General features: G+C 45.0%; 1 protein-coding gene across 2 annotated transcripts in view; it reads right to left on the minus strand.

The window, feature by feature from the left end:
• Positions 1-14,622, minus strand: part of nrg1 (neuregulin 1) — a 212,005-nt gene that overhangs the window by 36,196 nt on the left and 161,187 nt on the right. For both annotated transcript variants that reach the window (XM_070866035.1, XM_070866029.1), the window contains one exon: positions 1,928-2,048. In XM_070866035.1, the coding sequence (XP_070722136.1) occupies positions 1,928-2,048 (121 nt within the window). The remainder of the gene's footprint in view (positions 1-1,927; positions 2,049-14,622) is intronic.

Raw genomic sequence — 14,622 nt, forward strand, 5'->3', positions numbered from 1 at the left:
GAGGGAGAGAGAATGCTTGTGTGTGTGTATGTGAATGTGTGTGAGAGATTGTGAGGGAAGGGAGAGAGCATGTGTGTATGTGTGTAGGTATGTGAATGCGTGTGTGAAAGGCAGTTTAAGAGAGAGTATGTATGTGAATGTATGAGTGTGTGCATGTATGTGGGTCAGCGTGTGCGAGTGTGAGTTTGCGTGCATGCATGTACACATGAGAGTGTGAGTGCACGTGAGTGTGTGAGTGCAAGAGAGTGAATGTTGAGTGAACATTGACCATTTACAGCAGGTAGCTGATGATCTGTTGAACCAGCACCAATGGATGTGCTGAGTGGGACAGGGAAACACTTAATAAAGCAAGGCTCCTAGGCTTCCTTAAAACCAAAAATAATTAATTTCTATTTCATCAATTAGTATTTTAGTCAAAGGCAGCGCCCTGGGGAAGGTACTAACCCTGTACATTGTAGTTCAGGAGAGCAGGCTCCAATGCTTTTCAAGTGGATGCTTCGAAAGTATATAACAGGACAATCAGAGGGAGTTCAAAGGGAGGAATGCAAGTGTCTGGGCCATGCATATTTTGGCCAACAAATCAGCTAATTTAGAGCCTTCATACAAAAGGACCAGGCTTGGTTTTGATTTGACAATTGGGAGAGTGGTCACTTTAATCCTGAACCACTAGTGAGACGCCAATCTCCACCATCGCGATCGCTTTTATTTTTAAAACAGTATGAACTTGCTACCAGCTTAAACCATTTTTGTTTTGAAAGGATTTTTAAGTGTATGGATGAATTTTACCGAATTAAAACCTATTCACAGGCTTTAGTGTTACAATGTAATGTAATAAGAAATGCGATATTTTGTAAGTACTGCAATAACAGCTATATAAATAATGCAATGTTATATGATTCAAGTAGCGGTTGAATGCTGAGGTAATTCTATGTTTGGTTTAAAGAGAGGATGGTGGTTTTGAAGAACAATCTCCAAGAACCCTTCAAATCCTTATGTTAAACTTGAAGCTGTGACATCAATCTGGTTGTGTATAAGGGCCAGTTAGTAGGAGTAATTTGAGACATGAGGTGTGGTGAGTGAAGCATGTTTGGGACGAACAGGTGACCTTGGACCCATGGTTCACCACTGGGGGCTTTCCTTGACTTACAATGAAAGGTAGAGTAGGTTGGGCCTCTACTCATTGGAATTCAGAAGAATGAGAGGTGATCTTATCGAAACGTATAAGATTATGAAGGGGGCTTGACAAGGTGGATGCAGAGAGGATGTTTCCACTGATGGGGGAAGATTAGAATTAGGGGGCATAATCTTAGAATAAGGGGCCGCCCATTTAAAACTGAGATGAGGAGGAATTTCTTCTCTCAGAGGGTTGTAAATCTATGGAATTCACTGCCTCAGAGAGCTGTGGAAGCTGGGACATTGAATAAATTTAAGACAGAGATAGACAATTTCTTAACCGATAAGAGAATAAGGGGCTATGGGGAGCAGGGGGGGAAGTGGAGCTGAGTCCATGATCAGATCAGCCATGATCTTATTAAATGGCGAAGCAGGCTCGAGGGGCCGTATGGCCTATTTCTGCTCCTATTTCTTATGTTTTTACGTTGTATCTGGGTCTGTTGTCGACTAATTGATAGAGATTGATTGCCAAGAACTGTTGACAGCTCCAGTATTGTTGTGTCATGTGACTGCCGGGAAGTTAGTAGGCGAACTAGACGGACCTTGGTCTAGCAATCCAGATGTTCTCAACACTCTAGTGGTCTGGGTACAAGAGCTAGGTTCCAGTAACACTCTAAAACTGCAGTTCAACAGAGATCATTAACAACCGACCAGCAATGCTGGTAGTAAAATGTAAAGCCATAATACTCCCCACGGCGACAATCGAGCAGGCATGCGGAAAGAAGAGTGTGAAGGAAAGGCTGGATTCACTTACTGACAGGAGAGCTTATTAATACCATTGATAACGAAACACTGTCCTCCATTCACACAATAGTGGCGTTCGCTCTCGTTGCATGCCCTTGCGTGGCCAGACCAAGGCGTAGGTGAAGTGGTAACTGCAGATGGGAAGAACAGCAACATTAAAGAGACGATTAGTACCATTTCAACTACAGCACGTCAACAAGGCACAAAGTCCAATGTCTTCATTTGTAGTCACAGCATATTAGTACTGAACCGGTTATTTTGTAGCTGTGATTGTCAAGATACAATTGGGAGAGTGAATGTGAGCGAGTGAGTGTGCGACAGGCAGAGAGAAGGAGAAGGAATGCACGTGTGTATGTGTGTGTGTGTGTGTGTGTATGTGAGTGTGGGTGAAGTGTGCGAGATTGAATGTATGAGAGAGAGCATGTGAAAGTGAGTGTGAGAGGCAGAGAGAGAGAGAATGCACATGTGTGTGTATGTGAATGTGTGTGAGTGAGTGAGGGGAAGGAGAGAGAGCACTGCGTGTGGATGTACGCGAGTGAGTGTGTGAGAGAGGGAGAGAGATTAGGAGAGAGAATGTATACATTCTCATCCTTATGTACAACTCCCTCTGTGGCTCTTCCCTGTCTCTGTAACCTCCTGCTGCCCTACAACTCAGATAAAAAAACCCCCAGAAAATGCTGGAAATACAGAGCAGGTCAGGGAGCATCTGTGGAGAGAGAAACAGAATGAAGGTTTCAGGTCGATGACCCTTCCTCAGAACTCTGAGAACTCTACGGTGCTCCAAATCTTACACATCCTTCACCTATGTTCTCCCACCATTGGCAGCCGTGCCTTTGGCCATTTAGGCCCCAAGCTTTGGAATTGCCTCCCTAAGCCTTTGTGTTTCTCCGCCTCTCTCTCCTCCTCGACCCTCCTTAAAACCTACTTCTTTGCCCAGGCTTTTCAGTCACCAATCCAAAGATCTCCTTCTTTGGCTCGGTGTCAGTGTTTGCCTAATTACGCTCTTGTGAAGGGCCTTGGGACGTTTTACTAGATTAAAGGAGCGAAAGAAATGCAAGTTCTTTCTTTACCCGGATCATTCGTATCAGGGAAAAGCAGATTTCTTTACGCACTATTCATAGGCCTTTGACTTGCGGTGATATTTGGTGTCAGAAAGGAACAGGTGGGATAGTCAGCCCCTGTCAACCATTCAGTTCATTGGGCTGCCTGAACTCAAACATTAAAGTAAGAGCTTGCGCCCTCTACCTTGAGGCAGGCCTGATGCCCAGTGCCATAGAACCACCTCCTCCAGATGCGGTACCTATCGCGCTGTGCACTGGTACGGCCCAGATATTCACACCACACTAACACTAAACATGTGGTCACATTGGTGGAAAGGGGAAATATGACATAAGGTGGGCTATACACATATCGGGGAGCAATTTGTGCCCAGTCCACATGATTCTCCATCCATGGCTTGGAAACGTTGCCCAATCGGATGCACTGAATTCTGTGTCTGGATTCCTGCTAACTGCTCCCACCCCACTAGGTTCAGCACCCCGAACAGTGGATCGTAGCATTTACCCTCGGCCGCACGGATTCTAATTTTAAAAACTGAACCCAGAAACTATTTGACCATTGAGCACACTCGCCTCCGAGTCAGAAGGTTGTGGGTTCAAGTCCCACTCTAGGGAGGGGGCGGGGAAGTGGAGCTGAGTCCATGATCAGATCAGCCATGATCTTATTAAATGGCAGAGCAGGCTCGAGGAGCCAGGTGGTCTACTCCTGATCCTATTTCTTATGTTCTTATGAATCTAGGCTGACACTCCAGTGCAGTTCTGAGGGAGTGCTGCACTGTCGGAGGGGCTGTCTTTTGGATGAGACGTTAAACCGAGGCCCCGCCAGCCCTCTCAGGTGGACGTAAAAGATCCCATGGCACTATTTCGAAGAAGAGCAGGGGAGTTATCCCTGGTATCCTGGCCAATATTTATCCCTCAATCAGCTTAATAAAAACAGATTATTTGGTTATCACATTGCTGTTTGTGGGAGCTTGCTGTGCGCAAATTGGCTGCTGTGTTTCCCACATTACAACAGTGACTATGCTCCAAATGTAATTAATTGGGCTGTAAAGTGCTTTGAAACGTCCAGTGGCTGTGAAAGGCGCTATATAAATGTATGTCTTTCTTTTTTGAAAGCAGCAATAGAACGGTATGTTTGATGCAAAGCAATCAGACTAGAATGGACATGCAGGATATCAGCATTTTTTTTTTATTATTATTTTATTTTATTTTATTTTTAAATTCGTAGCCAATCTTTCCAATTGGAGTTCTTAACACTCGTAAGCACATTGATACCAATAACAAGTCAATGCCTTGTTTGGTGTAGGTGGCTAACGTACTTGTCTTCTAAAACGCAACTGTCAGTTTTATGCTCCATTACCTGGAGAACGCGAGCAATTCCCGGTTATCAGAAATAGTTCGCATTACCGAATACGTGGCTTTTGTTTTTAGCTCTGCTGGTACAACCTATCTCGGCGTGGTACGGACTGTTTCGTCAAGGTAAAAATAGATGTCAGAAATGTACCAGAGGCCGATCAGTATCGGACAGGAGTTTCACGTGGGTCTTTCCCACCTGCTATTGGCTGAGCCACCGATTTTCTAGCACTCTCTACGTTTCTTATTTCAGATTTCCAGCTATGCATGGTGTAGGGAGGGGCGGGGCGGTGTTAAGAGGCAGTTTATTTTGTTTGTTTGCATAAAATGATTTGACAGCAATTTTATTTTAAAGTAATTACTGTCAACAATACTGAGCAGAGAGAGATTTCCTTTGCTGGGAATTTGAAACAAAAACTCTCTCCATCGTATGAATTTGAGATGTCTTTATATCAGCTGGTCCCATAAAATCAATTTTAATCAGCTTAAGAACGAAAGCCAGCCTCTCATCCCCCTGCCTCCCTTCCATGTTCCAAAGCCCCCTTGCTCCAAAGAGCTCCTGTGCTCAAAACTCCCTTCATTTTCCTAATTGAACTGGCGCCTCAGTTATAAGCATTTGCTTTGAGCTCTGTAGTACTCCTGTCAGCCACTGCAGTCTCGATAAATAGACTTCAAGCTCACATTAGCAAAAGCAAAGTAAACCAAGCATTGAGAGTCAGTAGTGGGCTCAGGGATATAAAACACAAGAAGTTATATTAAAGCAATATAATTGCCTTTGACAACCTCTCATCTTCTCCCAGTCACCCCTCATACATAGCAAGTGCACACACACACACACTCACACACACAGACACATACTACAGAAACAGACACTACACACTCACACACATACAGACACTATACACACACACTTACACACAGACACTACACACACACAATCACTCACCCCCCATACATAGCAAGTGCACACTCACACACACACAGACACACACACACAGAATCACTCACCCCCCATACATAGCAAGTGCACACTCACACACAGACACTACACACACACTCACACACAGACACTACACACACAGACACAGAATCACTCACCCCCCATACATAGCAAGTGCACACTCACACACAGACACTACACACACACACACAGACACTACACACACAGACAGACACTACACACACAGACACAGAATCACTCACCCCCTATACATAGAAAGTGCACACACTCTCACACAGACACACTACACACTCTCACATACACACACACAGAATCACTCACCCCCCATACATAGCAAGTGCACACTCACACACACACACACTACACACATACACACTCTCACACACAGACACAGAATCACTCAACCCCATTCATAGCAAGTGCACACACTCTCTCATACACTCTCACACACGCACTATACACACACACACACACTCTCTCACACACAGACACTACACACACAGACACAGAATCACTCACCCCCCATACATAGCAAGTGCACATACTCACACACACACACACACAGACACTACACCCACAGAATCACACAAACACTCACACACACAGGCACTACAGACACAGACACTACACAGACAGAATCACACACACTCACACAGACACAGATACTAAACACACAGAATCTCACACACACAAAGAGACACAGACACAGACAGAATCACACACACACAGGAGACACAGACACAGACAGAATCACACACAGACACTACACACACACAGAATCAATCACTCACACAGAATCAATCACTCACACACACAAACTCACACACACACACACACACACACACAGACACACACACAGAATCACACACACACACAGACACTCACACACACACACAGACACTCACACACACACAGAGACACTCACACACACACAGAGACACTCACGCATATAGACACACTCACAGTCATCCCATCTCATGCAAGAACAGGTTAATGTATAAAAGCGTCAGAACTGGCTACGAATGTTGACAAACCTCAGCTTAACCCTCCACAAAGGATTGACTTTAACCCATTGTAAATAAAAATCTTCCATTTGAACAGCCAGCATTGAGAGGAGAGAAAGAGGAGCACTTGAAGGCTTGAAAAGAGCGGTTTACAGTGAACAGCACACAGATTGCAATCAATCCAGCCCATAGACTAAAAAGGAGCACTGTACAGTTGGGCGATATACTGAACATCAGTGTTGTACAGGAGCAATAGCACATAGCAATGTCCATACCAAAGCAGCAGGAGCTTTACGACTTAGATTCACACTCTTCTTTGGTTCTTTTGTTACACTCTGAAAATCGATACCAAAACAAAATGAAATAATAAAGCAGAGCTTTCACGTGATTTGAAATCCTTATTTTCTTTTTCCGTCTTTTTACAAATATTGATTTTCAAACTCTTGGACGCCCAGAAAAGGGATAAATTGTGAAAAGTCACTCACTTTCCATCGTGTGAAAATGAAAATGTCTGGGTGGGAGAGGGGACACTGTGCGAACATTCGATTTCTGCACCTGGGATGTCAGCTGCAGTTCAGAAACAGCTGCACATTACAACAACAACTTGCATTTATATAGTGCCTTTGACGCAGTAAACTGTGCCAGGGCACTTCACAGGTGCGTCATTGGACAAAATTCACTAACACTGCGGATGAGCTGCACTCAGACCACTGTAACCTGCTCCATAACAACCCCCATATCAAAGCACAGTAATTGCAGCGACTGGTGTTACAGACTGTTGCTCAAGTCAAAGACTAAACCTACTGTAAGTCAACAATTTGGATTATAATTGTAATTAACTCACTGTTGTACAAAAAGTCTTTCAGATGAGACGTTAAACCAAGGCCCCGTCTGCCCTCACAGGAGGACGTAAAAGATCCCATGGAAGAAGAGCAGGGGACTTATCCCTGGTGTCCTGACCAATATTTATCCCTCAATCAACATAACAAAAACAGATTATCTGGTCGTTATCACATTGTTGTTCGTGGGAGCTTGCTGTGCGCAAATTGGCTGCCGCGTTTCCCACATTACAACAGTGACTACACTCCAAAAAGTACAGGTACTTCATTGACTGTAAAGGGCTTTGAGATGCCCGGTGGTCATGCAAGGTGCTATACAAATGCAAGTCTTTGTTATTGGAAGGAATAGTCCTTCGTGCATTTTTAAAGAAACATGCTAAGGCTGCAAAACACACCAGTAGTGTGCTCCAACAAAAGACAACTTTTATCATTTTCATTTTCACGGCTAACAGCGACTTCAACCAATGGGTTTCCACTCTTGGAAAGCTTCATTTAAATAAATTAAAACCCACGATATAAAATAACCACTGCCACACTGCATAAGCCCTTTAAAGCACTCTAAATAATAAATAAAATGATGAAATCTCGATTGAGGGTATAAAATCAGCTTCTCAGCCTGTGTTCGTAAATCTCTTTGCAAGACAACTTATTTTCCGGCCAACTACCTCTCGACCAGGATTTTAACCCTCGCGCTGCCAACACATGAAAACCCCCACAGGTTTGGACGGAGTGGCTTCAGAACAATGCAAAGCTAACCAGAGCCTTGGTGCTCTTATAATTGTTAAACGGAATACACGGCGGAAGTGTTCTCGGCTCTGCACCCGTAATCAGTGAGGAAAGGAATAGCAACGGGGCAGAGAATCAGCTCTGCGAACTTTAACCATCACAGCAAGGACTTAAAATAACACTCTCCCGCAACAACTGGTTTAGATAGTTGAGGCTGTGGATGGACGGGAAATTGCAGCTCTAAAAAGGCATTTATTGGAGATCAGGTCAGCGAGGGAAAGAGATAAACTGAGCAAAGCACACTGCATTGTTCAGAGAGATGTCAAACAACCAGCGTTGTACTAAAGCCAAATGATTCAACAACACCACCAACAACAAATTGCATTTATATCACTCCAAAAGCACTCTGAAGAGTGATAACTGACTCACTGGCATTACTATGTTTGAGGTACATACACACACACACACACGTGCATGCTTACATGACCAGGGCACACACACGCACTACTTGGGTGAGCTCCACAAATAAAATACTCCTTTCAAAAAAAACTCGATGTTAAAAAGCCCCGCGACCCCAGACAAGTCCGACTGAATCGGTGACTCATTTCTCATGCAGCATCAGCACCAGGCCGGCGCCAGGCGGCCCCAACAAAACCGCAACTCATCCACAGCGAGAAAGGCGTTAACATTTCAGAGCTATTAAGACTTCTTTTCAGTTGACAACAAGATGCCCTCACGCCCCCTCTTTACTTTAACCCTCTTACCTTGGAAGAAACGCATTTTTATAAGCCTTGAAGAAGTCTTGTCCCGAGAACCCGAGACCTCGCACTAACTTTACCGCATTCAGCTCAAGCTAGCAGCTGCTCCTGTGGGGCCTGAAACGATCTCGGAACTCCTGCTCTTTTTTTGGGGGGGTGGAGTGGGGGGGGGGGGGAACGAGTTTAAATATACTTGTTTGCCCACGTCACTGCACCGTCAAATGCCCGATTTACATTGGCTCTGGTCGACAGGCAATACGTCAGCCCACACAGTGACTCGAGAGGTGCAGGGGAGAGCACCAAAATTAATGCCTTTGTCACCGAATGAATCTCGGGTCCCGATGCCTATCAGCTGCGTCAGAACACTCGTCCTGCCATCGACCCCAGGCGGGCCGCGGATTTTGAGAACGAGAATCAGCTCACACAAAATGTTAGCGCAAATGAATCGATGCAGCCATCAAACCAAGCCGACAAGCCCTTCAACTCAAATGAAAGAATGCAGAGTGTGATGGCTCATAGTAATTGCTCCATTTTCTACAAGCAGAGAAATGTAATCAGTTCCGAGCCGCCTGGTTTCACCCCCACCCCGAAGCCACCCCACCCTTGCACACGGATACTGTGGCGGGCAATGTGCCCACGGGCACCTTTAACCCCGCGTTAGCCGTGACTCCCACACACAGCGCTTTTGAATCCTGGCTCGCGCAACGCACTTATCTGGAATCCTCGTGCCATCTCGGATGAGGGCAACTTAGCTGCTCCTTGCGTGCGCTATTTAAACAGTGCGATACGGTCCGGAGGCTTGGTCAACCTAACAGCATCCTGTGTAAGACCAGACTATTTATCATCGATCCCGAAACAGATCAGCACATTTCTATTTGTCGAAAAGAAGCTCGGTGGAGTGAGGGGGTTGGGAGGGGGTGTGAAAGGAGACGGTGACCTTTCTGGTTACATTATCTTCCACTATGTCAACCTTCATTCTAGACCAAACTGATTTAGCTCCCACAGCTCGACTCTGGTGTAGACCATGTAGTTACGGGGTGAAGTAATATTGTGGCCGGTATCAATTGCAGGTAAATTGAGACCAAGGTTGTGTGATTCCATTAATACCCCTTCCACCTGCATCACACAATGCCCACTGTGCTTAGTCCATACCTTACATAATGACAAGATTACTTTCTCAAAAAAATAAACAAATAAAAACATGCTTTAATGGGGAGAGCTGTGTTTTCACACGTGTCGCATTCTACATCATGACCCTAATCATGCCACAGGCAAACAATGAGCCCCTGCTAGCAGTGGATCGTGAGAACGCATCATCATCGACAAAGCAATTATTAGCAATTTTCGAATGGCCATTTAGACGTTGCTCGTCTCACCGGACAGGAGTGATAGATAAATGACGCAAAACGATAAGTGTTTTTTTTAAATAACAACTTACTCATAAATCTACATTTCAACCTTCTTTCTCCACACAGAGAGGAGTAATAATCTGGAATTCTCACCTCCGAAAGGCTGTGGATGCTGGCACAGCTGCAACATTGCGGGCTTATGAGGAAAAATCTGGCGTGTGAGACTAAATTGGATCGCTCTTTCAAAGAGCCGGCACAGGCACTATGGGCCAAGTGGCCTTCTTCTGTGCTGTAAGATACTGCGGGGGGCGAAATTCCGGAGCGGCAACCTTCGTCAGGCAGGACTTCCTGCGCCCAGCGTAGAGTCCCACCCCGCAACCTAAATTGGGGTCACCGCCCCTGACAGGAAGTCGAGCGCAATGTCGGGCACTCCACTTCCTGTCGGGGCCGGAGCGGGGACGTTACCCGGGTGATAGTCGGACCGGGAATGTGGGGTTCTGTGGCCGCACGATCATGGCATGGACCCGCCGAGATGATGTCATCTCCGGAGCTGCGGCGGCCCTGGGCGGTTTTGCACCTCCGCTAACTCCCACGCAACTCCGCGGGAGCCAGTACTGCCCCCGCCCCCCCAAAAACACTTGTGAACCATTAGCGCCCTCCGGAGGTGCCAATGGGAGGTGCACAGCAGGGGACTTTTGCCCCCTATGATTCCATGAAAGGGTATCAAGGGACATGGATCAAAGCCAGGTAAATGCAGTTGGGGCACAGATAAGCAATAGTGGAGAAAGCTCGAGGGGCTGAATGGCCTACCCATGTTCAACAGGTTTACTCATTCTGAATTACCTTGGTGCTAATTTAACTTTAGTTTTGGATCCTATACCACAAGGGATCAATAGCTTCTTGATTCTTGCTATACCCTGTGTGGTCATTTCCTCCTCATATAATGGTTATGTTACTGGACTAGTAATCCAGAGGCCTGGGCTAATGATCCGGAGAAATTAGTTCAAATCCCACCATAGCAGCCGGGGAATTTACAGCTGACCATGAAACTACCGGATTGTCATAAAAACCCATCTGGTTCACTAATGTCCTTTAGGGAAGGAAATCTGCCGCCCTGACCCGGTCTGACCTATATGTGACTCCAGACCCACAGCAAGGTGGTTGACTCTTAATTGCCCCTCTGAAATGGCGGCTCATGGGCAATTAGGGACGGGCAATAAATGCTGGCCTTGCCAGCATCGCCCACATCCCACGAACGAATTTGCAAATAAAAGCATAATCCTATTACACATCCAAAAAGGGGCTGGCAGAAACTCCGCAGAATGTGTGGCAGAAAGGGCAGTTGGGGAGCTGATAAATCGGTTCCAGGAATACTTAACTCAGCAGAGCGAGACTGTGCCAAACAAAATGCCGCCTTGTCACAACTGGCGGAGTCAGCATGGATGTACTAAAAAAAATAGTGCCATGTCCATCAGATAGAGTAACAAATGGCTGGCATAGGACGAGGCTCCCCTCTCAGAATTCTGCTGACATTCCACAAGCTTCGGCTTTGATCTTTCATGACTCGATTAAATTACTGCCGGTACCTCACTGTCAGCCATTTATTATACCACACTGCTCTTCTGCTGAATCATTGCCTGTGTTAGCAGAAGGAGATTACATTAATAATAGAAACATGTAAAATGCGCAGCAGAATATTGAAGTGACCTGAACAGAAAGATTCCTTCAACCTGCCTTTAATACTGAACAAGTAATTCTGCAACATTTGGTGACGATTTTATGCCAGCAGTTTGAATCATTTCTAAAATCGGTAGTAACTATAAAAGACAAAGATGTCTTACACTCCCGCACGCACACCGATTTATATAAAACAGGTGATCTTTCATGGCTTTACTCACAGGCCAAATTCAAATAAATACATTTTTAGGGAATTAAATAGGCCTCAACCACATCCTGACTCCTGACTAATCCAGTTTCCGAGCATCAGAAAAATTACGAGATGGCTTACAAGTCCAGGCCTAGGCCCCTCACACCACCCTTTCGCCGCTTGTCAATGAATCTCCCATTTAGAACTTTAACATATAGCTCTTTTCAGCTCATTAAACGTACGCACAATCACAACCACTAAATGGTAAGAGTTATTTCCGCTTACTTACTTAGACTTTCAGTTTTTGGTTTTGAACCACTACAGCATATTTATTGTGGCATGTGATTCTTGGTTGCGATTCGCCACTGTTCACCCAGAGGGTGGTGGGGGTCTGGAACTCACTGCCTGAAAGGATGGTAGAGGCACAAACCCTCATCACATTTGAAAAGAATTTGGGTGTGCACTTGAAGCACCATGACCTACAGGGCTACGGACCAAGAGCTGGAAAGTGGGATGAGGCTGGATAGCTCTTTGTCGGCCGGCGCGGACACGATGGGCCGAATGGCCTCCTTCTGTGCTGTAAATTTCTATGGTGCTATAACTGTGATTTACATGTTGGCACAGTTCAATTAGATAGCAAGCAGGGACTGAAATGGTACACTCATCTATGCCCAAAACTATAAATACATAATAATGTGTCTTTAAAGATGTAAAATATGTCTACTATGTAGTTTCCCATTTAGCAAATATGGATTTTCACTGGATACATTTGCAGTGACTCATCATATTGACCAATCAATGCATTGTTGGCAAAAGGAAGAATAGTGGGGCCCAAAACAGAACACATTAGCTAAAAAAAGATAGATACTGAAGCGATTTCAGAGTTATAATCTCTTCAGGGTTTGATGACTATTCTACACAGCTTCAGCAGCATAGTCACAGTGTATTATATTATCTGAGCTCCTCAGTGAAATGATTTATTTATCACACATTGAACTCTAAACCCAGTTCAGGTCGTCAAGGAGATATTAATGCGTTGGAAGCAGTGCAGAGAAGAGCCATGAGGCTGACCCCTGGTATCAGAGATCAGAGTAATGAGGAAAGACTTGGGCTTCTCAGCTTCAAAGAAAGCATCCGAGATGTTCGCAACCTTGGTGTCATGTTTGACCCCGAGATGAGCTTCCGACCACATATCTGCGCTATCACCAAGATCGCCTATTTCCACCTCCATAACATCGCCCGACTCCGCCTCAGCTTATCCGCTGCTGAAAACCTCATCCATGCCTTGTTTAACTTCTAGACGCTATCACCAAGATCGCCTATTTCCACCTCCATAACATCGCCCGACTCCGCCTCAGCTTATCCGCTGCTGAAAACCTCATCCATGCCTTGTTTAACTTCTAGACGTGACTATTCCAACACACTCCTAGCTGGCCTCCCACATTCTACCCTACGTAAACTTAAGGTCATCCAAAGCTCGGCAGCCCATGTCCTAACTCGCACCAAGTCCCGCTCACCCATCACCCCTGTGCTCGCTGACCTACATTGGGTCCCGGTTAAGCAGCGCATCAATTTCAAAATTCTCATCCTTGTTTTCAAATCCTTCCATGGCCTCGCCCCTTTCAATCTCTGTCATGTCCTCCAGCCCAACAACTCCTCCGAGATCTCTCCTCTCATCCAATTCTGGCCTCTTGGGCATTCCTGGTTATAACTGCTCCACCACTGGCGACTGTGCATTCAGCTGCTTGAGCCCCAAGCTCTGGAATCCTTCCCTAAACCTCTCTGCCTCTCTGCCTCTCTTTCCTCCTTTAAGGTGCTCCTTAAAACCTACCTCTTTGACCAAGCTTTTGGTCATGTGCCCAAATATCTCCTTAAAGGCTTGGTGTCAAGTTTTGTTTGATAACGCTCCTGTGAAGCGCCTTGGGACATTTTACTACGTTAAAGGCGCTATATAAATACAAGTTGTTGTTGTTGTTGCTGAGGTGATCTTACAGAGAGATACAAGGTCCCTCAGAAAATGGAGATCTGTGCAATGGGAGGAGTTTGGCATTTTCAGAATGGATGCATTAAGATGTGCTGATTCTCTATGTACAATATGTAAGCATATATGGTTTGCAGTGACCATATCTAATCTATACACACATACTATACATGCAATTTATAAATGTATACACTATCAGATATTGTCAACTGTGAATATCATCGGTGACAATGTTCTTTAATCTTCTTAGCTTATGGATAAGTTTACTCCTGCAGGTATTATTGGGTAGTGAGGGGTGTCGGGTATACTCTCTCGTGGCTGTCCTTCCCAATCTTGATGACTAAAAACATATGTGATTGGCTGGTCACATTGCAAAGGTAACCATACCAACCCTTGTATTCCGAGCCATCTAATTCCCAGCAACAGCCAATGAAAACCTTGTTTGGAAGAACGTGCACAATGGAGGATGGGAGCCAGAAAAATAAAACCGGCAAGTAAGAAGGTTTTAAAATTCTCTTGTTTTAAGAGCAAAAACGGGTTAGAAAAGATCAGATATTTTTGATTTGACAGATAGAAAGTGACATTAAAGCTACAAAATAAATTGAGATAAAAACAGGGAAGAGGGCACCGGAGACAAAAAAAGGAAAGAAAGGCAAGCACGGTTAATTGTTAATTTTTTACGTAAAATTGTGCTTTAAGTGTTTAATTTAATAGTTGGGTAAGAATGTTATTCCTGATTTTGGGGTAACTTTATCATGGTGATACCAGTATTATATTCAACACCACATTGCTGGAATTGAAAACTTACA

Source organism: Pristiophorus japonicus, chromosome 2 (assembly GCF_044704955.1).
Source record: "Pristiophorus japonicus isolate sPriJap1 chromosome 2, sPriJap1.hap1, whole genome shotgun sequence".
Taxonomy (NCBI): domain Eukaryota; kingdom Metazoa; phylum Chordata; class Chondrichthyes; family Pristiophoridae; genus Pristiophorus; species Pristiophorus japonicus.